We start from the raw sequence: 23525 nt of genomic DNA, 5'->3' as shown, positions 1-23525 counted from the left end.
AGTCTTCCCTCTTCATATGACATTTACAGCAAATATTTAATGCTACGAATTTACAGTGCATATTTATCAAATGAACAACCATCTGAAAGTTGAATGAACTGATCTGAATGAACTTCTGTTAACACAAGTCTTATGATGACTTAATGTAGTAAATCCCTGGGGGAAGTGTGGTCAAGACCTCAAACAAAAGAGTTAAATGAGCTCCTTCTGACTTATTACAACAATCTGTACAGGCCCTAATGAGCAAGGTATCCCCACTGCATAAGACTAATATGCATGGAACTCTGCCCTGGAGAATAAACTTTCAAGTAGCAGGGCAAACGTCAAAAGGAAACAGTACTGACCGCTAAGTAAGACTCCTGACAACTCGAAAGCCCAAGAGTAATTTATTTTATTAACACGGAATAAAATAGTAAGACAACTCAAGAGTTGCTTATTTGGGAAGGCATCTGTCCATTAGGTTTATGAAAGGAACACAGTTGTAGGCAGGAACATTTTCTACATATTTGGATTTGTTGGAAAATAATATTCTGCTGCATTTGCCAGCCTAAAAAAAAAAGTGACTTCTGGGGAAGTGCCACCTGAACAAGTCTGAAACTGGGAAAGTAAGTGAATCAGTTTTACATGAAGTAGAGGTGCATATACTTGCACTGCTTGAACTGCTATATATTTGGTCAACTTTGTGGAATTCAAAGGCTAAGAAGTAGTTTAAGTTGTGTGATGTATCTTAAGTCTAAAATAATATAAGTCAAAATTATATTTTGTTAATCATTAAAATGTAATATTGTTTTGTTGGTTATTTCACTACATTGGTATGAATGAATTAAAGGTTAATGCTAATGAGAAGGTGAAGCTATCTTGTGTAAACTATTTCTTTAAATTAAACTTTGACTTTTTGTTTCTCAGTGTGTTGACCTGATCAATTTCAGATAATAATTCATCTTGTTTGTAAAGAGAGATTTAACTAACCAGCTCTTACAAATCTGCCTAGATGCACCAACTAAAGGTCACTAGTCATCAGTGTAAATAAGACCTAAAGCAATATTATCCATACAGATAACAGATTTCTATTGAGGAAGATACAGCTTCTTTACATTTTAAGAGACTAGAACACCAAGATCAAATTGAAGGACTAGAAAACAAAAAGACTAAATACAAGTAATTCTACACTTCAATTTTGACAATTTCAAAGAGGTCTTACCTGAAGACCATGTCAAGCAGGACTTCTAAGTGTTTTATAGTGTGTTTGACTGGTGATTTTTCACATTGTAGAAATGAAATGCCTAGGTGGTTAGCATTTCCAGGGTAAGCAAGAAGTTACTTACCTGCACAACAAACGTCCCCAAAACAATAGCACAGAAGATAGCATTGTTAAAGATCCCTTCAAAAACATTTCTTTCGCCATGAATTTTTCGGGCATTAATTTCATTAAACAGCTGCATCATCACAAATGTATTAAATACAATAGTATAATGTTCTGAAGGAGGGGCATGCAGAGGTGCATTTCTTCCACTATCGATATCAAAAATTTTCTCACCTGTGTATAAAAGACATTTATCAGCAGCTTAAGTTGGTGACTTCACACACACACAGAACATGCAGTAGAGTAAAAAACAACTAGGTTTTAAGACTTCATCTCTATAGAACTTTTATCATAACTCTGTAAGTCTAAGTATCCTTACCAGCAAACAGGAGTGTAAAGACCACTACCAGTTGATAGAATGCGTGACCCAAGATATTCTTCATCATTGTGCGGGAAATCAGAGGTTTGTTTCTACCATAAGGCTTTCGCAACAGAAGAGCTTCAGTCGGTGGCTCTGTTGCCAGGGCAAGAGAGGCTAATGTGTCCATTATGAGATTTACCCACAGCATCTGCACAGCTTTAAGTGGAGAATCCTATAAAGATAGATATGTAAACCCTCCAGTGTAAGTGAACAAACTGCAGCTATTAAAGGTGTTTATTATAAGACATTGCCATGTTTTGAAGATCATTACATTCTTTGGACTATTATACAACTGAGTTTGAATTCATTTGAGTCAGTCGTGATATTTACAACGTTTTTAGTTGAAACTACCCACCACCAGTACATACCTGTGTTATGCATGCTCCTGTAAAAGCAACAATTACTGCTACTACATTGACTGTAAGCTGGAACTGAAGAAATTTTGAAATGCTGTCATACACGTTTCGTCCCCACATAACTGCTTTAACAATACTTGTGAAGTTGTCATCCGTAAGGATAATATCAGAAGCTTCTTTAGCTACATCTGTTCCAGCAATTCCCTGGTAGATAAAGAGAAACATTATGAAATGTAACAGGATGCACTGTTGTATATAGTAGAAGCAATTATATCTTTGGTCAGCATTTTGGCATGCACTTTGATGCACAATGTCTTTTGGATTACTTTAATGTAAGCAACCCAAAGCTCTACTGAAGCAAGATTTGCTTCTAAGTTCTACTGGAGAATGAAAAATTATAAAGTCATTTAAAGTATACAGACCTTAGTAATAAACAAATCTCAAGTTGACAAGAAAAAGACACTGTGCAAGTTCCCCCTGTTCAAGTTAAAGACCACCAGATGGTGCAGCACTACAGGTTAGTCCATCTCCTGAGTTTGCTATATGGATCCCAAGCAGTAGGGCAATACGTGTGTATCTACATGGTGGAGCAATACACATCGCCAAAAACCTTTTGCAGAAACGTATTGACATTGACCAGCAAGACACGTTATCACTGCATGTGACATTGCAATGCAATGACATTGTTAGGTTTTGAGCAACTGGAATTTCCTAAGACTATTTAAAAAGTTTAAGTTGCGTATTACACGTAACACCTACTTCAAGGATGGCTTTTTGAAATACCATAGACAGTAACAACAAGAAATTTAATGATCATTATTTTGCTAATTAAGTCATCTGCACAGCTATGTGTACAATTTAAAAGATGCCTTCAAATAGTATGTAGTAGATATTTTAAGTGATATTTAGATAATCAGTTAGAGATGATGTGTTGGTGCGGAGTTTATTTTGGTGGCATTTTTCGTTGTTTTTCTTATAAAAAGAAAAGAGATGAACATAGATGGCATCCCCAACAGCACCAACTACAGCAGCTGTATACAATAGCAGAAAACACATTTATCCTAACAAGACTGTTACAGTGTAGAAAACATTTCATGCATAAATTTGTAAGGTATGCTTTTGAAAATACTCTGAAAATTGCATGGAAGCTTTTCCTTCTCTTGATTGTTTCCCACTAGATTAATATCTAATTCAGTACATCTGCACGTTGTAGTAAAAGTGTGGTCTTCAGGTATCCGTCCCATCTCACCACCACACCACCACCACGTCCCCAGTTCAAAAGCTTAATGACGAGCCTTTAAAGACTAACATGACCGACTAGCACCAGATTGTACTTTGTCAGCTTAAGGCTGAAGAGGAATCTTGAGGCAAGAAAAAGCTTGAAAGCATCTTAAAGTGCTTTGAAGTAGCTAGAAGACAGCTGAAGCCTACAATATTTAAGGTATGAGCCTGTCTAGTATTAGCCCTTAAAGGGTTTTTAATTGATAGGCTAAATCTACTCCAGGCAAGGCAAGTATTCTAAGGCTCTGTATATAATGGAAAATCAATATATGCTAGTTTATTTTCATAAATTTTAATCCAGATTTATAAAGCAGAATGAGGAATTTTAACTCAAATTCAATGCGGAAAGTCACTTGAAGAGTGACTTCTTACTCAGGTAGATAATGACAAGACAAGGTGGAATGGTTTTAAACTAAAAGGGGACATTTATTTTAGATGTTAGGAGGCTACTTTTTACCACAGAGGGTGGTGAGGCCCTGGCACAGGCTGCCCAGAGAAGTTGTGGACGCCCCACCCCTGGAAGTGCTCAAGGCCAGGCTGGATGAGGCTTTGGGCAGCCTGGTCTGGTGGGAAGTGTCCATGCCCATGGCAGGGGGGCTGGGGAGTGAAGTTAGATGGTCTTTAAGGTCCCTTCCAACCCAAGCCGTTTTGTGACTTTATGATTCCATTCTATGGTTGACAGTGATAAGGTTTTGCAGGGACCACCTTTATAGCTGTAATTTATCAAATATTTAGTACCATGTAGACAATTGCATCAGTAAGAACAAATACATAAGCCACAACAAAGTAAAGACATCTCAAAAAAACAAACAACTAATCAAACTAACACACAACAACCCCTGACTCTGGGAGAGAGATTCAAGTATTAACATTTTTGTGTCTTCTTAAAGATCATTTATTATCTGATAGAGAACTGATGTTTTGATGTTTTGCCTCCTAATTCCTTCAGGTCATCCCAGGAAGAGCAAAATGACAATGCAATTCCCTTAGCTACCATAGACTGCTTAGGACTCTGTAACAAGTGTTTAACACAAGGTAAATTTAGGCTAAAACATTCTGCTTAATTTTCATGAGCTCTGTTAAGACTTGGTTTGGTTCCCATTTCAAAGAGTGTTTGAGAATTTAAATTGAGAAAGCAGAGTAGTCTGAGGTGCCGTTCAGACAAATGAAGATCCTAGGCTGCCACAAAATGCTGCTATTTCAGTTGTACTAGAGGTATCATAGTACAGCCTCCAAAGTAATTTTAAACATCAACTGGGACTCTTTCATCCTAATTTCCCTGTTCTTCTGCATCATTTTATGGAAAACAGACGAATAAGCTCATTTCATATCGTGTATAAACTTTACTGAACATCAACACAGTATGCTATTTACCACCTAAGTCATTCTGCCATATGCTGAACAGATCTCATTGCAGGAATCTTCAGTATCAGAAATTTTTGTGCTATATTTTGCAACAAGTCTTTGCTTTGAAAAAGGTTTTGATTTACAAATGACTGGGGATTTGCAGTGTAAGCTTTATTCAATGGCAAATGCCACAAAGACATTTTTAATCAAATAAAGAGAAGGTTAAGTTAGAAGAGTGAGGAACAAGAAAAACTAATCAGTATTAAATGTGAGAGAAGTCAACACCCTTAATTTAGTTGTATATTAGCACAGGAAATAAGCCAGGTTATTCAATCTTCTTCAAAGTGATTAGATAAACTGTTTTATCAAAATAGCACTCAAAATACTGAAGGAAAAAAAAAGTCATACCATGGCAAATCCAACATCTGCCTTCTTCAGTGCTGGACCATCGTTGGTACCATCACCAGTTACTGCTACAACTTGCCTCTGATCAAAGACAGTGCTGTCAATTATACCTAAAATAAAATGACGTCTCAGTGTCAATAGTTCAAAACAGACAACAAAAATTGAAGCTGAAAGAGAAATCCATTATGTTCCTCAGAACCAAAAATTGTGCTGGTTCCCCCGCTCCCCCCATGCTTAGGAAATAAATCAGCTGGCAAATGAATATACACTCATTGGCGTTTCCCACTATTCAAAATCCTAAGGAAAGTTCTGTTTCTAGAAAAGAAAATCTAGAAGCTCAAATGGTTTTTATTTACCTTTTACTAGAGTGTGTTTGTCAGTAGGAGATGATCTTGCAAGAACACGAAGCTTTGGCCAAATTTTATCTATTCGCTCTTGCTCTATCTGCAAAAAGAGGTTATATTTTGCAGTTATGTGCCTTAACAAAACAGCTGCTGATCTAACTTAAGTAGTCAGTGTGCTTACCTCTCCTTTTTCATTGCGTATTCTCCTGTTAAAATCTTTGCCCTCCAAACACAGAAAATCTTCACCAGGATTCAGAATACCACATTTTAATGCAATAGCACGAGCAGTGTTAATGTTATCACCAGTGACCATACGCACAGTTATGCCTGCACGCTGACATTTTTTTATTGCATCAGGTACCTATATGCAAAAAAAATGACAGAGTTGGACTATACAGTCACTAAAGAAATATAGACACGTGAATGAATTGTCTTTAGCTCAAACGAGGATAACTCTTATTTTAAAAATCAATACCGTTGTTATGGAACATTTAAAAAAGTTCAGTCACCTTAATTCTTTTCCTGAAAAACATATAAATGGCTATTCTGGCAAAGGGTGGTTCTTTTTTGTTTTGTTGCCTTCCCCTCACCCTGCCCCCCCCGTTTATTTACCCTCTTCATTTTTCATCTACTGCAGCCTTCAAAAATATCACACACAAACCCCATATACTATAGGGTGTAGTAGTAGCAAAAAGGTACCAAATACTGGCTTTACATTTATGATTATGTAAAATAAAATACAATTCACACATCAGCCCGTGTCAAGTGACAGTAATGTGGATCAAAAAGGAGTCCCATTTACATGCAGCATTATAGTTTTCACTATTGAGAATTACTGCTCTCCATAGACCTCAACAACAAGCAGAGTTCCTTAGCTCACTTCTCAGATCACAAACCTTCCTTCCCATGAGAAGCTGGCAGCAAACACAATGGCTAAATATGATCCTAACCCATATTCTTAATATTCCTAGCGGTTAAAAAACCACACTAGCTGTTCCATCTACTGACACACTGCTTAGTAAGCGCCTTAAGTCATTAGTTTGTACAGAGCTTCAGTAACACAGCATAAGTGACGTTAAGAAGTTTTAATCTGCTTTTGTAGCTCCATTAACTTTTCCCCCCAATAAATTAGATTTTCATCTATTAACTATTCTTAAGACATGCAATAGCAATTCAGTTTCTTGTACTCTTTGCATGAATCAGGATCTGCTTTAATAGTCACTGCAGTTCACTCAGTGATCCTACCTCAGGTCTCACTGGATCTTCAATCCCAACAACAGCAATGCACGTCAGACCAGTAACAATGTCGTTCTCATTGTCCCATTCCGGCTCTGGTTCCCCAGCTGGGAAGTCTCTGAACGCTAGACAAATGGTTCTGAGTCCTTCAGAAGCCATCGGCTCAATTACAGTTTTTACGATATCATCTCGGTCCCTAGGTCTGAATACCTTTGGTTCTCCATTAGCACTCAGTATTTTGAAGCACCTGAAAAGGAAAGTTTAAGTAGTTATCAGATGTTTACCAAAGTTCAGTTTGTTGTGGAAAATGGCTTGTTAGCCAACTCCAGTAAGTTTCCACAAGTTTTGTTTTCACTAGACTCTCTCACACACAAGAAAAAAAATACACAATAGCAGCAACTCTAAGGTAATCTCCTCCATATGCACTTAATCTCTTCCTAATTGTAAAACATACCATCTGCAGAACGTTAACTGAGATGGCTGGCTGTCCTGGGATGAAAATAATGTCCCCTGAATTGAGGAAACGAAACACTAGTTGCCTCCTAGAAGTAACCATTTCTGTACTGTACATCAATGTAGTGCCTACGCTGTTGGAGTCAGTTAATCTAGTTTCAAGTTTTCCCAGCAAATTGTCCCACCTTGTTAACAGCTGCAATCATCACAGAAGTACAATGAACTTCCAGAACATGCACATGATGCTTCAACAGCTGTAAGCAATAAGCTTACAGCACTAAAACCAAACTCTGATGGTATGATGAACCAATCCTAACATTCGGTGTAAACCTTACTACTCTAAAAACAAAAAATATCAAAATGTACATTTCAAATTCAGACCATTTGGCATAGAGTTCTTAATGTGGAGCATTAAATTAAAAACAAATAGTTAAAACTGACTGAAAAGTTTAAGAGGCTAGACTCGAAATAACATATTCAAGCATTTCAACTCACGCTTTTAGTTTATTTCTTCATGCCATAGATGCCACTGCTTTCATAGAGAGCTTATATTGATGCCACGAATATAACAGTAACAAGTGCATTTAACAATAAATGTAACTTTGTTCATCTGTATCCTTACTAAAGTTTTGCCATAACGCAATGCCATAAGCACTTGTTTCACCAATCAGTACTGATGTGGCACTGAAAAAAGTAAGAATTTATGACACTTTAAAAACATCTGGCAGATCTGACAGACAACTACTGTTACATACAAGTATTTTAGTCCAGTGGTTTAGGAAATTCCCAGGTGCAATACATACAAAGTTTCCACCGCAGCCAGGAAATAAAGATGAAGCAGTTCCTTTATATTTCTTGCTATTTATCATAACTGAAATTTGAAGTCTGTCCTTGATTTTGGTTATCTGCTCAAATGTCAGCAACCACTAAGTATATCTTGCATTAACTCTAATCATAGGGCTTGCAATGATTTCAAAGCATTCCAAGATGAACGCACGGAAACCAGTAAGTTTTATATAAAGGTTTAATTGAAACTCACTTCAAAGATTTGACTTGAGACATGATTGTAAGGAAAGAGGAAAAAACTATTGTGCTTTAAAATTTTTGCAGCATTTTTCTACCCTTACTAGCAACTCCTTTGTATCTTTTAATACATTTTTTTTTATATATATGTATGTGTATATATATATATATACACACACACACACACACTTAAACTTTCAGTGCTCAATAGTCATACATGTGATAGTAGAGAATGAGCAGCACAGCTGACAAACCATGTTACCAGCTCTGTGATTAACTTCTTGCACAGTATAGGCAGAAGGTAAAGAAAATGGCTTAGGATGCTAAGACTTTCTTAGACAGTGCTGCTCAAATAGCTTTGGGATTACAGTATGCCAATATTATCTAAATCAGTCTAGGTTTTCTTGTTCTTTCCTAGATACCATTATTATTTATATCTCAGTTGTGAACCTAAATGGACCACAGGAGTCGGGACTGAATGAATTCTAGCATCTTCTACAGTTCGGTTATTCAACAAGGTAGAAGTAAGGCAAAAAAAGGCATAGTTACTCACTGATGAAGATTGGGTTAAAATTTAGCTATATAGTAATTCACATCTAAATCTAAATTCTGTATCAAAAGGAACTGGAGTCCTTGAAAGACTGACTTTTTGTTGTCAGCACGTAATTGATGGAGAAGGAAAAATTTCATCTTTTCTCTTTAGTGTATTAGTACATCCCTAAGCAGTGGTTTTGGGGGCTGTCTGCAAGCAAAAAATTAAGCTGAACTAAAGAACACAATCTTATGTGCTACACTCACACAAACAGTATGAAGTTAAGACTAAAAACAGACTGGCTACAACTGCTGTTTCTAGACTACAGCATGCATGCATGCCTTCTCACCTGTTTAGGAGTTACCACAGCCTTTTCACACTTTAAGGTTTGTCCCAGTGGTGACACATTGCTTACTAATAGTCTAATCACTAGAACAAAAAGCCTCTACTGATGCATAAGGAAACAACTTGCTTTGTCACATTAAAAAAAAAAATCACTCTCTTGGTCAAGTTCAATCTTCTGTTACAGTAATCAACTTTGGCACAAATTTACACAGTCTTTTTAATCTCAAAGTAATCTTAAAGTGATCAATTTTGCAAAGTCACAAACCCTACCCAGATTTTTAAGTGGATCAGCTGTCAGGACTTTCCTGGAACATGGGTGAGTATTTTTACCAACTTAAAACTAAAATGGTTTAGTAACTAGAGAATAGTGCTAATCAAACACTTTCCTTTATCTGTGCAGAGTTTACATGTTAAAATGAAAGATGACCAGCTGTACTTCTGCTTTACACTTTTTAGTGGGCTAGAATTAAAGTAACCCAAATGCTACCGGCACACCTCACTGTATAAAGTCAAATAACTGAGGGAGAGAAGCCAGGGAGCTAGCAGCTATCCCAGGGGTACAGGACTGTTGCACTTGTTCACGAACAGAGCTACAGAAATGATTTGCAGTCTATGGCATAATGTTGTTTAGCAGTTTACAGACTCTCAGCCTACCACAACATTTAGCCGAATTAGAAGTGCCAAAGTATAATAGTAGTTGTTCTTACTTTTTAAGAACTATCTCAGAGGCACCTTTACTGAATATCCGGAAACTGCCATCAGAGTTTTTTAACACAGTACTCATAGATTTTCTAACAGAGTTGAAGGTGTACACTTTGTGCAACTTCTCTTCTGGTATCTCATTTCTTACATCCTGATAATCACGTTTTAAATCCAAGAGCAATCCCAGCAAGGCACATTCAGTTTTATTTCCAACATGACGTGGTAGGCCACCTTCTTTTTCAGGAGGCTGCAAGAAGAACAAGAACCTTCACTGATGAGGAGGTTAACTTATGAACCACTGAAGTACAGCATTTAGAACACAAGGAAGGTTAAGTCCAAGCTCAGCTCTGGGATGTAGAAGTTTTACTCTTGCAACGATTAATCTATAAATTCATAGGTCACAAGATCATACTGCTGACCTTTATAAGTGACTTCTGCAATCTATTTCTTAGGCTCAAAAAATCACCATGAAGTTTGTATCAAATCCAGAGATGACCTTTCTTTTTAGAGTTTCCCATTGCTTGAAATATCTGCCTGGATCACTTGAATGTAGTAGATCCCTGAATAATTGTTTTGCAAAATAAACACATAGATAAGTTTAAGGAAACTGATTAAAACATACTAAACGCCATTATTTCTGCTAAACTAAAGTATCTTCTCTTGTAACAGCTCTTCCTCAATGTCTTAGAATACGTCAAATCACCTGTTAGCCTTCTACTGGAGAAACTGTCTTTAAGCTTCTTAAGTCTCATTACAAGTTCTGTTTTCCAGGCTGTGGCCTATTTAACTTGTTTCTGAACTCTTTTCAGTATCCAGTCCTTTTATACCAGCACAAGTTGTTATCTCAGTAATGTGGGATACGCACAGACTAGTGCTAAAAGGAGTATTTTTTCTGAAGATATTTCTGTATATAGCTGTAACATAGCACTGTAGTTTGTAGCAAAAGAGGCTGAAGTACTTAGCCTGACAAGCCTCAAATAGCTAGATCACAACTACAATAATCATAAGGCAGTAATCCGTTTTCATTGTTCAGATCCACAAGATCTCATGTTTTCACAGTACTGAAAACTCACACTTCTAAATTGTTCAGTTTAACATGCTCCCCAGTACAAGAGAGATGAGCATACTCGAGGCAAGTCCAGCAATAGGCCACGAAGATGAATGGACTGGAACACCCAACTAAGGGACTGGGTGAGCTTATAAACAGCTACTTTTTCTTCCTATAAAAGGTTCCTTAAGAAATAGACTGTGAAACTTCTCACATGCTACAACTGATCAGTATTTCAGCCTCATTCCAAAGAAATAGGTGCTTGTGATCTTGATATATCCCCTTAGGTACTGCTAGCAAGAAAATTCTTGTGGAGTTACCATCCTTATAGGCTGAAAAGTGACTTTTGTCACTTGGTTTTACTTCTGTTCAAGTAGAAAGCATTCATAGTGGAGAATTCTACTAAATCTTGAAGTGTAATTATTTTAAAAAAATAAAACCTACTTAGTATATTTATTGCCTTGAAACAAACTAAATTATTTAACATGTTGGAATGACTTCAGCATGGAAGCTGAAGTGTTTTCTGGTGTTGCAGAAAATATGATGCACACAAGGGAGATTTGAGTATTGTCTGTGTATCAGAGGGATTTGTGAAGAGACAGATACAGTGTTAAGTATTTGAGTCCCTGTAATGCATAACAGTCCATTATTCTGTTTATTCCAAAATATTTTGGAAGTCTCAAGCTATTAGGAAAGGTGTTACAATTCCAAAGCCTACAAATTCATATTAGTAGTATCTGAAAAAAATCCATCAAGTGCATCATCCGGACTTGCATTTTTGCATTACTTTCTACATAAGCTTATGCTACCCTTACATGTCTGCTTTGAAGTAGCTCCCAAATCAAACTATTTGTTCTCCAAATATGGTAAACTGCCCTCCTTATAAAAACAAATTTAGACACACTTACGAACTTACAAGGAAGTTAGTTTCCTGAGATTGTATCTTTGAATCATCAGTAGAAAACCATTTCTGAAGTTCAGCCTCAAATGAACTGTTGAGCTATTCACCCTGCATACAACACACTTTACACAGCTTTCTGCCACAAACATTTAATTACTGACTATCATGTAGGCACCACTTTTCACCTTTTGAGGAAGATGTTTAGTTATTTGGTTAGAATGAAAAAATCTACTTACCAGTATTTTGGAAGTGTAAGCACAATTAACAGAAATCCCTGTGACAAGGTAACCCATAATCTTCTCTGGAATAGCTTCTGGTTCTGGAATTTTTTTGTAATGTTTTTCATTGATGTAGGCTTGGACCACTGTCATCCTGTTCATGGTCAATGTTCCCGTTTTATCTGAGCAAATAGCTGTTGCATTACCCATTGTTTCACATGCATCCAGATGTCTCACCAAGTTATTATCCTTCATCATTTTCTACAAAAATAAAAGCAGTTCAGTTATCCTTAACCACCGGTTCATGTTTCAGAAATTTTCATTTAGGGTGTCCAGACTCAAGAGAGCAGTCGCAGAATGCACTCAGCTTTATCTGGATGGCTGCTGTAAGGATTTCCTCCATTTTGAACAAGGTTCCTAAACATAGGAACTTATTCTTCCACATCTGCATGGCAGACTGATACCAGTCACAGACTTATGAGGAAGTATTTTATGTTGATATTTAGAAATAGAGCAGAGGTACAGACTGAGCATTACCAATACAATATTAAAATATATTTTCCAAGGTAGGCTCTGCTCTGTTCATTGGCTCGAGTCTGTTGTTTTTTGCTTGTTAGAAGGAACAAGTAAATTATGCCACAGACTTATAATGCCATATGACATATTTTCAAGGATGCTAGTGTCAAACTTCACATCACGTACAAACTAAGAGCCTAATTTTTCAGCTAAGAGAGTGAGGACTACACAAGTTTCACAGGTCTAGCATTGCTTAAAAATCTTTACTTAACAGGTTTGGGGAGAGTTTTAACCTTTAAGATGCAGAGTAATTTCAAGTAACACAATCACAAAGACACTAGTAGTTAGTACTTTATGTTACTCAGTTTTAGAACACATCCTACACAGTTACTGTCTCTACAATGAGATTTTCTGATCAATAACCAGGCCCAGCTTGCTGAAGCAGTAAGATATGTTAAGGAACAAAGTCCATGAGTTAAAAAAACATAGCTAGCTGCTTATTATACAGCTTATTTTCTACAATATTCATCCCTCAAGGAGACTGCATCTGGAAGCTTTTGCAGTAGTTGCTTAACATGCTGGTGAGGTAAAAGTACGCATTGACAGAAGAATTTGTAAATAACAAACTAACTTATCCAATTCTAGCATGCTAATGCTAGAATGTTAACAGCTAAAAGCATTTATCATTAGTTGGCAACAACAGGCCGTCACTGCTCGGCATTCATGTTAGTACTCATTTGGAGATTAAGAAAAATACTGCGAAAGACTTCTTACGCAGTTCAGTGAAGCAAGAAAAGCAAGTTTCTCCTCAGTCTGTTGGGTGTATCTGATGCAGCATATCTTAAGTGAGATTTCACAGCTGATGACTACACCCACCTATCTCTCAAATCTGCTCCCTATCCACTTACCTTAACAGAATAAGCCAGCGATATAGTGACTGCAAGTGGAAGACCTTCTGGTACTGCCACCACCAAGACTGTAACTCCAATAATGAAGAACTTCACAAAGTACTGAATATAAATTGGTGTACATTCAGCAAGCCAAGGTCGCTTCTGAACCCAGAAGGTATCAATTACAAAATACAACACAAGGATAATGACCGTGATTGCAGACATCAACAAGCCTTTTTAAAAAGAGAACAAACAGATTTTAGAAATTTTTAAATATTTGACCGTACAGATTCTGGCTAAGTGCAAATACTCCTGCCTTTGCAGAAGTTACAGTTCAGAGGTAGTTCTCAGAGACATACCAACTTTCAGTGCAAGTACTTCCTCATGAATTTCACTTAAAAGCCTCTAAAATCTTGTTTTTCTTTTCACTTAATTGAAAAGCGTAGATCTAATTATGAATGGGAGAGAGCGGTATGTAAAGTAAATTGACTAAACAGCATAATAATTGAAAGAGTTCAATAGGCCTTCCATGACTATACTGATGACTTACTCAGCACAGAGAGAGGGTAACTGGGTAACTATTCACACCGTACTTTCTGCTGAAGCTGGAATTAAATATGGCAGGTAAACAATGTTCAGTGAAATAGGAATAATTGGGAAGACAAATTAGAACTACTGCTAACAAGCTCTGTGGCACATTTAAGATACCACAGCAAAATGGAGAAAAAATGGACCTGGCTGAAATAAAGCAACAGAAATCACAGAAGTGTCAGCTTTTTGTAGACAAATACGTCAGTGTTTGCACCACCCAAAGAAGCAGGACAGAAAAACGCATGCATTAAGTTGATGAGCATTAAGGGTATGTGGGGAATTAGAATAGGTTAAGAGGTACAAAAAAAGGAAAAGAGCTATTTCAAAAACAAAAAAAAATGTCAAGAGGTTATTTGAGAAGAATAACATATTACACTAACCATTATTGAAGCTTTATTTGGCTTTCAATGAAAAATTATCATTGCTATACAAACTATGAAGTGCTAAAGCTAAAAATTTTTAATTGCTCTTTGCTCCATAGCTATCTTATGACACAGATGCTTTAACTTGCTCTTTTTGAGCTGGGGGTTGGACTACAAGACTTCAAGAAGTTCCTTTTAACTTCTTTCTTTTTTTTTAACTCTTTCAACAACTCAACACAGAAGCATAGAATGGCTCGGGTTGGGGCATCCAGGGATGCCCCAGGGATGGGGCATCCACAGCTTCTCTGGGCAGCTTGTGCTAGTGCCTCACCACCCTCTGAGTGAAAAATTTCCTCCTAACCTCTAATCTAAATCTCCCCTCTTTTAGTTTAAAACCATTCCCCCTTGTTCTGTCATTATCTGACTGAGCAAAAAGTTGCTCTCAACTTTTTCTATAAGCTTCCTTTAAGTACTGAAAAGCTGCAATAAAGTCTCTCTGGAGCCTTCTCTTCTCCAGGCTGAACAGCCCCAGCTGTCTCACCCTTTCTTCATAAGAGAGGTGCTCCAGCCCTTTGATCATCTTTGTGGCCATCCTCTGGACCCACTCTAACAGATCACCATCTTTCTTGCGTTGGGGGCCCCAGACCTGGACACAGCAATCCCAGAGAGGCCTAACGAGGGCAGAGCAGAGGGAGAGGGGGCCATCACCTCCCTTGACCTGCTGGCCACTCCTCTGGTGATGCAGCCCAGGATGTAGTTGGCCTTCTAGACTGCAAGCACACACTGCTGGCTCATGTCAAGCTTTTCATCCACCAGAACCCCCAAGTCCTTCTCTGCAGGACTGCTCTCAATGACTTTTTCTCCCAGTCTGTACTTACATCCGGGATTGCCCCAACCCAGGTGCAGCACCTTGCTCTTAGACATGTTGAACCTCATTAGGTTCACATGCACCAAAATAAATCCTGAAATAAAGTAACTAAACTTTTACATACTAGATAACAAAGCCTAAAATTCACACTGAGCTTCGTTGTTATTTTAGCTTATCTTTTATAAGCAACAGTTTATCAAATGTTTGATGAAACAGCTGAAAGAAAAGTAACAAACTAAAGGATAGCAGCAAGTCAATAAAATTTTTATTACTTAGCAGTGAAGCATGTATTAAGTGGAAATTCCTAAGCCTTTTGAAATACCAGCGATAGTCTAGTCAGCTCTACCACATTTTCCACAGACTTACGTCAACTTATTTTTCTCTAGGTGCATCACTAAAAGCTATGTTTACCTAAAAACATCTTTTATAACAGTTGTCCAATGTTATCAAGTTGGAATTGTCTGTCCTAGGAGCTGATACTTTAAAGCCTGAATATATTTAAATAAAGACAAAATTAAAAAGGTCACCAACATTATGCAGTCTCAGAAGCCATCAGCACACTTATATGCATCGGAATTTTACACTTCAGCAGCTAGCCTTGACTAGCTTATCTCCTCATGAACTATGCATGTTACTACTTTATTCAGAAGTGTGACATCAGCAAAAAGAAGACAATGGTAAGGCATACCTGCTTTGCCAATCTGAACAGCTAGCTTTGTAAGTTTGCCTTGGAGAACAGATTTTTCTTTCTTTGGCAAATTTGCTCTCTTCTTGTCTTTCTCATCTCCATCCGCACCATCCTCACTCTTCAGTGGTTGCATTTCCATGGCTGCACCATCCTGGGCTTTAGCTTGAAGTTATAAGCAAATAAAATTTAGCCATTCTGGAGTCCCTGAAATCAATAGCACTTACAAAGCTTGATTACATATCAGGCCCAGCTGAACATATGTATTGTGTAGTACCTGTTACCCAGAGATGCCATACTATCCTTGAATATTTAAACAAGATATCCAGATACTAGAGAAGGAGACTTCAGCAATGTTTACTTAAGACTGCCGAGTTCATTTAAGCATTTGTTTTCAGAAGATTCACTTATGCTATGTTTAGCATAATTACTTGGAATATCAGGATACAATAAGCATTTTCATAGTAAAGTATGTATTCATTGTATACACTCAGAAAATAAGGACTTATGAGAAAGGATCACAGAAACTGCATTTACCTTTGTTACGGTTCTCAACAGCTCCATCTTGTTTTTTACCTGTCAAAGAGGGAAAGTTGTTTTAAATTGGCTGTGCAGAGTCCAACTCGGTGTTAAGGTTTATATAATAGATACATTAATATCTGTTGAGACAAGTGATTGCATTTCAGAAAGTGTAAAACAACCTGGGAGACAGAAGGCTGACTTATAACTTACCCTTAAAGTCTTAGTTAACTCACAAAAGCAACTCACATCACTGTTTTGGACTTTTCCCATACAAGACTGCTGTAGTATTATCCTACCATAGTCAAATTTGCACAAATTACTGATATAGACATTTATAACCAAGTAAATAGAAACACAGCAGAAGGCCTTGCCTGGCCAGACAGCTGTCCTATGGAAGTGTATTTAATTGAAGCAGGTAGTGAGGAAAGATTCTTAAACCTTTTCTGAGAAAGAGATTTGTAACACTAAAGGGATTCTGGTGGCCTCAGTCTTGCTCTGTTCTTTCAGCACTGTCAACTGTACCTGACTACTGTAACGAACTGTAAGATCAGATTCCACTTCCAGAATCAGTGCTTTTGCACAACACTGCAGAAGTTACTGTAATATAAAATATTTATAAATCCACACCAAAGCTTAATGGAGGCACAGCGCTGGATTACTGGATCTATGCTAACCCTATTTACGCAAGCATGAACATAATCTGTTGGCAACATACCAATATTAAAGCACAAGGAGAATATTTCACGTTCCTGACAAAATATCATTCCTACCTCTGTTCAGAAATGGAGATCAGCAAGAGATCAAGAAGGACATTAGAATAATGAAATAAATTCATGAATGAAATTTATGAATTAAATATTAAATGCAACTAAAACTATGCATCACATGTAGCTTATTATAAGGTCACTACCTTTTTTTTTTGACTGGGTTTTCAGGTAAGAAGGTTTAGATATTATCTTGGCAAAAGACAAACTGACAGCTTTTCTCCTACCTAACGAAAGCTAAAGCTAAGCTATAATTACTACTAGCAATAGCTTGAAACGAAAGAACAAAATGGAAGAACATAGAACAAAACACAGATTTTTTCAGTCTCACTGCTATTTCATTTTATCTTCTGCCTTAAGAGTATGTAGACTGAAGTGTATGGGAGCTAGAAAAAATCAGAATAGAACTCAGCTAGAAGAAAATCAAGTTGTCAAGCAGCCTGTCTTTGCATGACATTTAATACCTCCAATGCACTATTACTGTAGACATAGTCTGATTTGATACATATAAAATTTTCCCCCCAAGCATCCTCAGAACAGCTGAGGAGGAAAAAAAGTACGTTAATCTTCTCCAGATGTCACTTCAGACTTCTTAAGAAGTCATCATTATCTGCTAATTTCGTATTTGTTCTCTCCCAGTTCTCTTTTCTCCTACAAGAACAAAGTTCTACACTTGAGTTACTTCTAACTCCCTGCACATACGTATGCTTTCACTCTGAACCAAGCCATACACAGCCAACTAAAAATAGCCGCTTTAATCTCCTTAACGTTCAGAGAAGCTAATTTACTTTAACCTGAATTTTACCAAGGAGAATCTTATCAGGCACATAACTTAAGGGAAAGAGGAAGTTGCTTATCTCAGGAGGCAAAGGGAAAAAATAAAACAGGTTTTCAGGCCCAAGGATACACCAAAACACTACTTGTCAAAGAGACTTCTGCTTACATACTAGCAGAATATTAAAAAAGCTATGATCTTCACCGTTTCTCCTGTAGTAGCTAGCACTTTTGCTTGCTTCTTTCTCCTTCCTCTGTCAGAGAAGAATAAAAGATGGAACTGCTCTATACCAATCTCCTTTGGTGCTGCAAGTCAGCTTCTACTCTTAAGCTATCCCACTTGAGCTTGAATCTAATGCTGAACTCAAAGCAAGTTTCAAGAAGGGATAGAAACGTCTGTAGGTTAGGCCAACAAGCGAAAAAGCACAATTCAATGTCAACCCCTGCACAGAGCACACACATTCCAACAACTGCCACTTGAAGGCCACTGAGATTTCTAAACACATTTCTGCATGGCTTCCCATTACTGTTTTCCTGTTCCTTTGGGGAAATAGTACATTTCCCCACCAGGAACCTTCACAGACTCCGTCCCATCCAGTTAATCTCACAACAATTTCAACAGAAATTCAGCGGTGATCAAGTTCAGTCCTGAACACGCCATGTGAGAGCTAGCATCAAAACATCACCAGTTAACATTTCTAAGCTTTGATTCTTAAGCAGGATAAAGGTTATGGCTTAGATAAGTGACTATAATTCTAGCTGCTCAAACGCTTCAAAATACAAAAGATATCCTGTTTCACACTTCACTGAAAGGCTCTAAAATGCTCTGGGTTACAATGTCCTCATCCTTCCAAATAGGAAGTTTACAGGAAAGCACCATTAGGTTTTTGTCTTGAGTACAGCTTTCAGATCTTCAGCTCTGGAAAAAAAGGGCTTGCACAAAAAACTGCCTGCTCACCTTTATAGGTCATATACGTTTAAGATACCCACAAGCTCAGTGCTATCAATGATACAAACTTTTCTGCTTCAGGTAAGACTTTTTCCATTCAAGAACTCACCAGACAAAACACTGTCAAAATCAGAACTAGATGCTCATTAGGTTGGTTTATTGTTGATAACGTCTTTGCTGTAAAGAAGTATTTGTTATGAGATGTGAGTGTACTTTGAAGTTACCATGTATAAATTATTAAACTGCTTTCTCATGTAAGGGTGGCTAAGAGTTATAAACTTTCCAACCTCTAATTTATCAATGAGATCTGAAATTTAATTAAAAATCCACATGGCAAGAGTTTTTAGTAGTGGTATACATTTCAGGTTACTGGACCTTTCTTCTGTGAAACCTACTGAAAGAATGAGTTTTAAGATTTCTGGCTCCAGATGACTAGAACACTTTTGCATCCAATAATATTTAGAATTTCACCCCTCCTTTTCCAGCAAATTAAGATTATTATGCCTACTTTTCTTGTCCTTCTTCTCTTTTTCTTTCTCCTTCTCTTCTTCATCTCCTCCAGCCCCGAGTAAGGTAAAGATGATTCCAGTCTGAGAGTTCACACCTACAGCAGTAACAACCATCCTCCCAGAGCCTTCCATCACATGTGTACCTGGAAGAGGGTATCAGGTTTTCCACTGAAACTTAAACAGTTGTATGCAGACCACAAAGGAAATCCATTCTCAAACTTCACACTTACAGAATCATAAGATTATGCATATAGAGCTCTTAAAACATAATAATATACATGCCAAAACTACCTGGAAAATAAAGCCATAAGCAAACACACAAATTGTTGTTCAGCTTTAGGCAACTGTTACTTCACTTCGACCAGGTTTTGATGAAGTTGCGCTGTTTCTGGATACTTCTAGGAAGCAGCCTAGATATGGTCCAGTTCACTAGATTTTGATCTCATAATTTAAAACAGCCAGTCCCCATAGAAAACTAACCACTTTCTTCGAGAATTGTCAAATGCTACACACCTGAAAGCAGCATAGGATCCCTGTCCAGAGACTTCTTAACATGATCAGATTCTCCAGTCAGCGAGCTTTCATCAATTTTGAGGTCATTTCCTTGAATGAGTATACCATCAGCTGGCAAAAGATCACCTACAAAAGATGATTAGGCGTGTTGACTTCGGATCCTTCTTTACAAATAAAATAAAACTTCAACTTTAAAAGTATGTTTACCGTATTTCACTTGTGCAATATCTCCAACAATTATGTCAGCTACTGGTATCTGGATGACTTGGCCACCTCTGATGACCGTGAATTTCTGTTCTTGTTCAATACGGCTCTGCAATCCCCGAAATTGTTTCTCTTTACTCCAATCGTTGAAAGCTGTTACTAATACCACACAAACTACAGACAGGAGGATTGCTGCTCCTTCAATCCAGCCTGCTTCAGATTCTTCCTCCTCTTCACCAACATTTACTGATCCACATACTGTAGAAAACAAGTTTTAGAGATTTAAGTTTACATAGTTATTTCATTAAAAATGTTTTCCCAAACAGAAGAAACTACTAGAGATTGCTAAACATTTTCTTTGCCAGCTTTTGTCACAATTTTACATTCATTTTCAGTAATGGTAATACACAAAGAAGCTATAGAACCTGAAAGATAGAGCAGCTCAATGAAGTTAAAGCACCTAGAATTTACATCCCTGCTCCCTTGAGCATAAGAGAAATTGATACAAAGTTACCTGGTCCATATTATCTTGTTAAATGATTGATGATAAGATGGCCAGATTGGACAACTGGTTATCTACCTTCTGCTTTGTCAACATTTCCTACTTTATCTTTCTCTTAATAAACCACATACAACTGCAAGCATTTGGTTTAACAAAGGCCAGATCCCTTCACCTTCTGTTTCAAACTATAAACATATCTTTGTTTCTTAAAGTGGAAAGTTACCAGTGTCATATTGCAAATCAAGGAAAAGGTAAGACATGCTGACTCCCCAGAGAAAGTACTGACAACTCAAATTGCTTAAATATTTGAGGCAAAGATACAAGTATAGTTGCACAGAAGCTTGACTAGTCTAAAACAGGACATAGATCCTGCTACTTGCACTTCGCCTTTACCATTGCTTTGGTTAGAATCAGCCCAGATCATGAGCAAGGAAGTCTTGCCTTTTTAAGTCAAGGTAGAATTTTAGCATTGTTGTCTTAATAAGAAACAATCAGCTGTGTTTCCAGACTTATCTCCCATCATATTTACAGTGTAAGCATGCTGGACCATAGGAATCAGTAGTGTAACATAGGTAGATAACTACTTTTTCAAATATTTACTTACATGCTTCATTCCCTCCTGGAGGCTGGTAAAAAGAAAGGCCCAAGGATACTACAGCTGCAATTTCTAATATAATTAGTGTAACATCCTGTAGTGCTTCCCATACTAACTGAAGAAAAGTTTTTGGCTTTTTAGGAGGTATAAAGTTCTTCCCAAAAACTGCTTCTCTCCTTTCTATATCTGCTGGATTTCCACTTAAACCTATTTAATAAGAAGACAAAGTTAGTGACACTCATTTGCATTTCACCTTCATGCTAGAAATGATTGATATTCCCCATTCACGGGGTCAAGTGCCACTCCATATTTTTGGAAACAATAACAAAGAGACATCTATCAAGTATAATTACATAAGAATCATCCTTAAACCAGACTTGCTATATTTCATAATTCACAATTTGCCAATATAAATTAAAATTAAAGTATACTGACTTGCACATAACATGGCATGGCAGCAGAGTAACAGTAACAGACATTCTTGTACAAAGCAAACAGGTTTAGAAGATGAGATTGTTAGCAGTCACTGCTGTAGAGGCCGAGCAGCACCACGCAGATTTGGGATGGCCGCTGGCTGGGATGCCAGCTCTGGTTCCCCTGGTAGGGGTTGGGTATTCAGAGACAGCATCCTAGGCTCCCACAGTTCTAATTCTAACACAATGTGTCTAATTTATAAAATATTGTGTGATAAATACAGCATCCGTAGTATTTATATTATGTACTGTTTAATTATAAAATGCTGTGAAAGTCTGGCAAAGCTCTCTGGGCATGACGAGGAGAGAGGAGCCACCTCACAGTGCTGCCTCCACCCGGGCAGCAGCCTATGGCTGTTCTGAAGCTTCAGTCTCTTGACACCCCTTCTGACACAGACAGAGTTTGTCTTGGGCACTGCGCAAGTGGTCCTTATGGTTTTTCACCTCAGCTTTCTTTCTGCTTTTCTTTCACCTGCCTTCTTTCTAAGGTGGTGTATTTCTTTCTGAATCCTCTTCACTGCCTCAACTCTTGCACCGCCCTTAAGGGACACCAGCGGTTAAGAGTGAGGGGCATTCACTAGAAAACACTTAATGTGTTTCAACAGTTAGAACAGTTAGCTGAGTCCTTAAAAATAAAGGAATACCAAGTCCAAGTATATTCAGTGCAAGGTCATGGACTCAAGGTCTTTCATAAGTACACCTTTACCTCAACAATTTCCACCTGCCTAACCCTTCACAACAATTTTAAATATATACCACTAGCTTCCTTTTGAAGGCAGTATGGCCAAATTTCTGGATGTGTTCAGAGCAGAACTCCGGATACTTCAACCCTATCATCCCAAGCTTTATCATCATCAGTACCTACATAAAGACAACTACTGAAAAACTGCTTTTAAGAAAACCGTCAACCCAGCTGCTTGGGAATAAGGGATTAAAACATGCTAGGTAATCAACAAGTGTGAAACTGGTTTTCATATTAAGTGAAGTATTTAGCGTTTCTAACAGAACCATTACATGGTATTTCAAGACACTTTGCAAAGACTACTGAACTGCAAAGCTCAGTTTTAAATGCAAAAGCTACTATGTAATCACCTAACTGAAAAGCAGAAATATTATCTGTGGATCATTTCAAAATCAAACAGATTTAAACATACTCTTGGTTTATACAGTAAGTTAGGTTTATTCCAGCACTGTTACATTCACCTTGAACTCACAGCTTTGGAGGTTTAACACAGGCACAATTTTACTGGTCAGCTGTAACACTATGCTTTTTTAAGTTCAAGCTTTGAGGTGCTTACCTTCTCTCTAAAACTAAGAGCACAGCAAGACCATTTTCAAAATTAAGCTATATGAGGGTATCTGGAGAAACTCTGGATAGTTTGGCCATTCCAAAAGGCTGCACCATATTTCTGTTTTACCAGAGATACTATTTATCTCTTCTTTTTAGTACGGCAGTGTTTAGAAGATCATTTACATGATGTCAGTGATACCATTTTCCTCCTCCCTTCACAGGAGGCACAATATCAGAAGTATACAGTAAAAGTCTCCGAAGAACGAAAAGCATTTTCTAACAAAGCTATATAAAGTTAAGCTACTATCAGCATCACTAAACAAAGACTAGTAAATACACCTAGCGAAGATAAATAGCATTTGGATTTTTAGTATTCACCATAAGCAACTGTGAGCAGCTACTGAACCTGCTGTATTTACCACAAGGTTAGTAATTTCATAGTTCACAGTCTACAGGCCCAAGGTCTGAACTACTGCACTACATTATTCATTACGTATTTTAACTAGGGTAATTTCTTTTATTTGGGTTTAAATTTGAAAAATATTGGGGAAGGGCCTAGCTGAAGCTTTATATAAAAATTTATTAGAAATCTAGAAGCAGAA

At 37.4% G+C, this 23525-nt stretch overlaps 1 protein-coding gene across 9 annotated transcripts in view; it reads right to left on the bottom strand.

Moving 5' to 3' along the window:
* The window catches only part of ATP2B1 (ATPase plasma membrane Ca2+ transporting 1), a 63492-nt gene that overhangs the window by 8525 nt on the left and 31442 nt on the right, over window positions 1-23525 (bottom strand). For all 9 annotated transcript variants that reach the window (XM_080581486.1, XM_080581491.1, XM_080581492.1 and 6 more), the window contains exons 3-18: window positions 21169-21366; window positions 20066-20320; window positions 19859-19984; window positions 19345-19488; window positions 16365-16403; window positions 15831-15992; window positions 13340-13554; window positions 11934-12176; window positions 9754-9995; window positions 6703-6940; window positions 5639-5818; window positions 5470-5557; window positions 5117-5223; window positions 2093-2284; window positions 1683-1896; window positions 1326-1537 (exon numbers count right to left, since the gene is read on the bottom strand). In XM_080581486.1, coding sequence (XP_080437612.1) covers window positions 1326-1537; window positions 1683-1896; window positions 2093-2284; window positions 5117-5223; window positions 5470-5557; window positions 5639-5818; window positions 6703-6940; window positions 9754-9995; window positions 11934-12176; window positions 13340-13554; window positions 15831-15992; window positions 16365-16403; window positions 19345-19488; window positions 19859-19984; window positions 20066-20320; window positions 21169-21366 — 2855 coding nt within the window. The remainder of the gene's footprint in view (window positions 1-1325; window positions 1538-1682; window positions 1897-2092; window positions 2285-5116; window positions 5224-5469; window positions 5558-5638; window positions 5819-6702; window positions 6941-9753; window positions 9996-11933; window positions 12177-13339; window positions 13555-15830; window positions 15993-16364; window positions 16404-19344; window positions 19489-19858; window positions 19985-20065; window positions 20321-21168; window positions 21367-23525) is intronic.

This window comes from Anser brachyrhynchus (assembly GCF_964034855.1).
Source record: "Anser brachyrhynchus genome assembly, chromosome: 1".
Classification (NCBI taxonomy): Eukaryota; Metazoa; Chordata; class Aves; order Anseriformes; family Anatidae; genus Anser; species Anser brachyrhynchus.
Note: the sequence above shows the minus strand (reverse complement) of the source record. Positions and strands in the feature narration are given on the sequence as shown.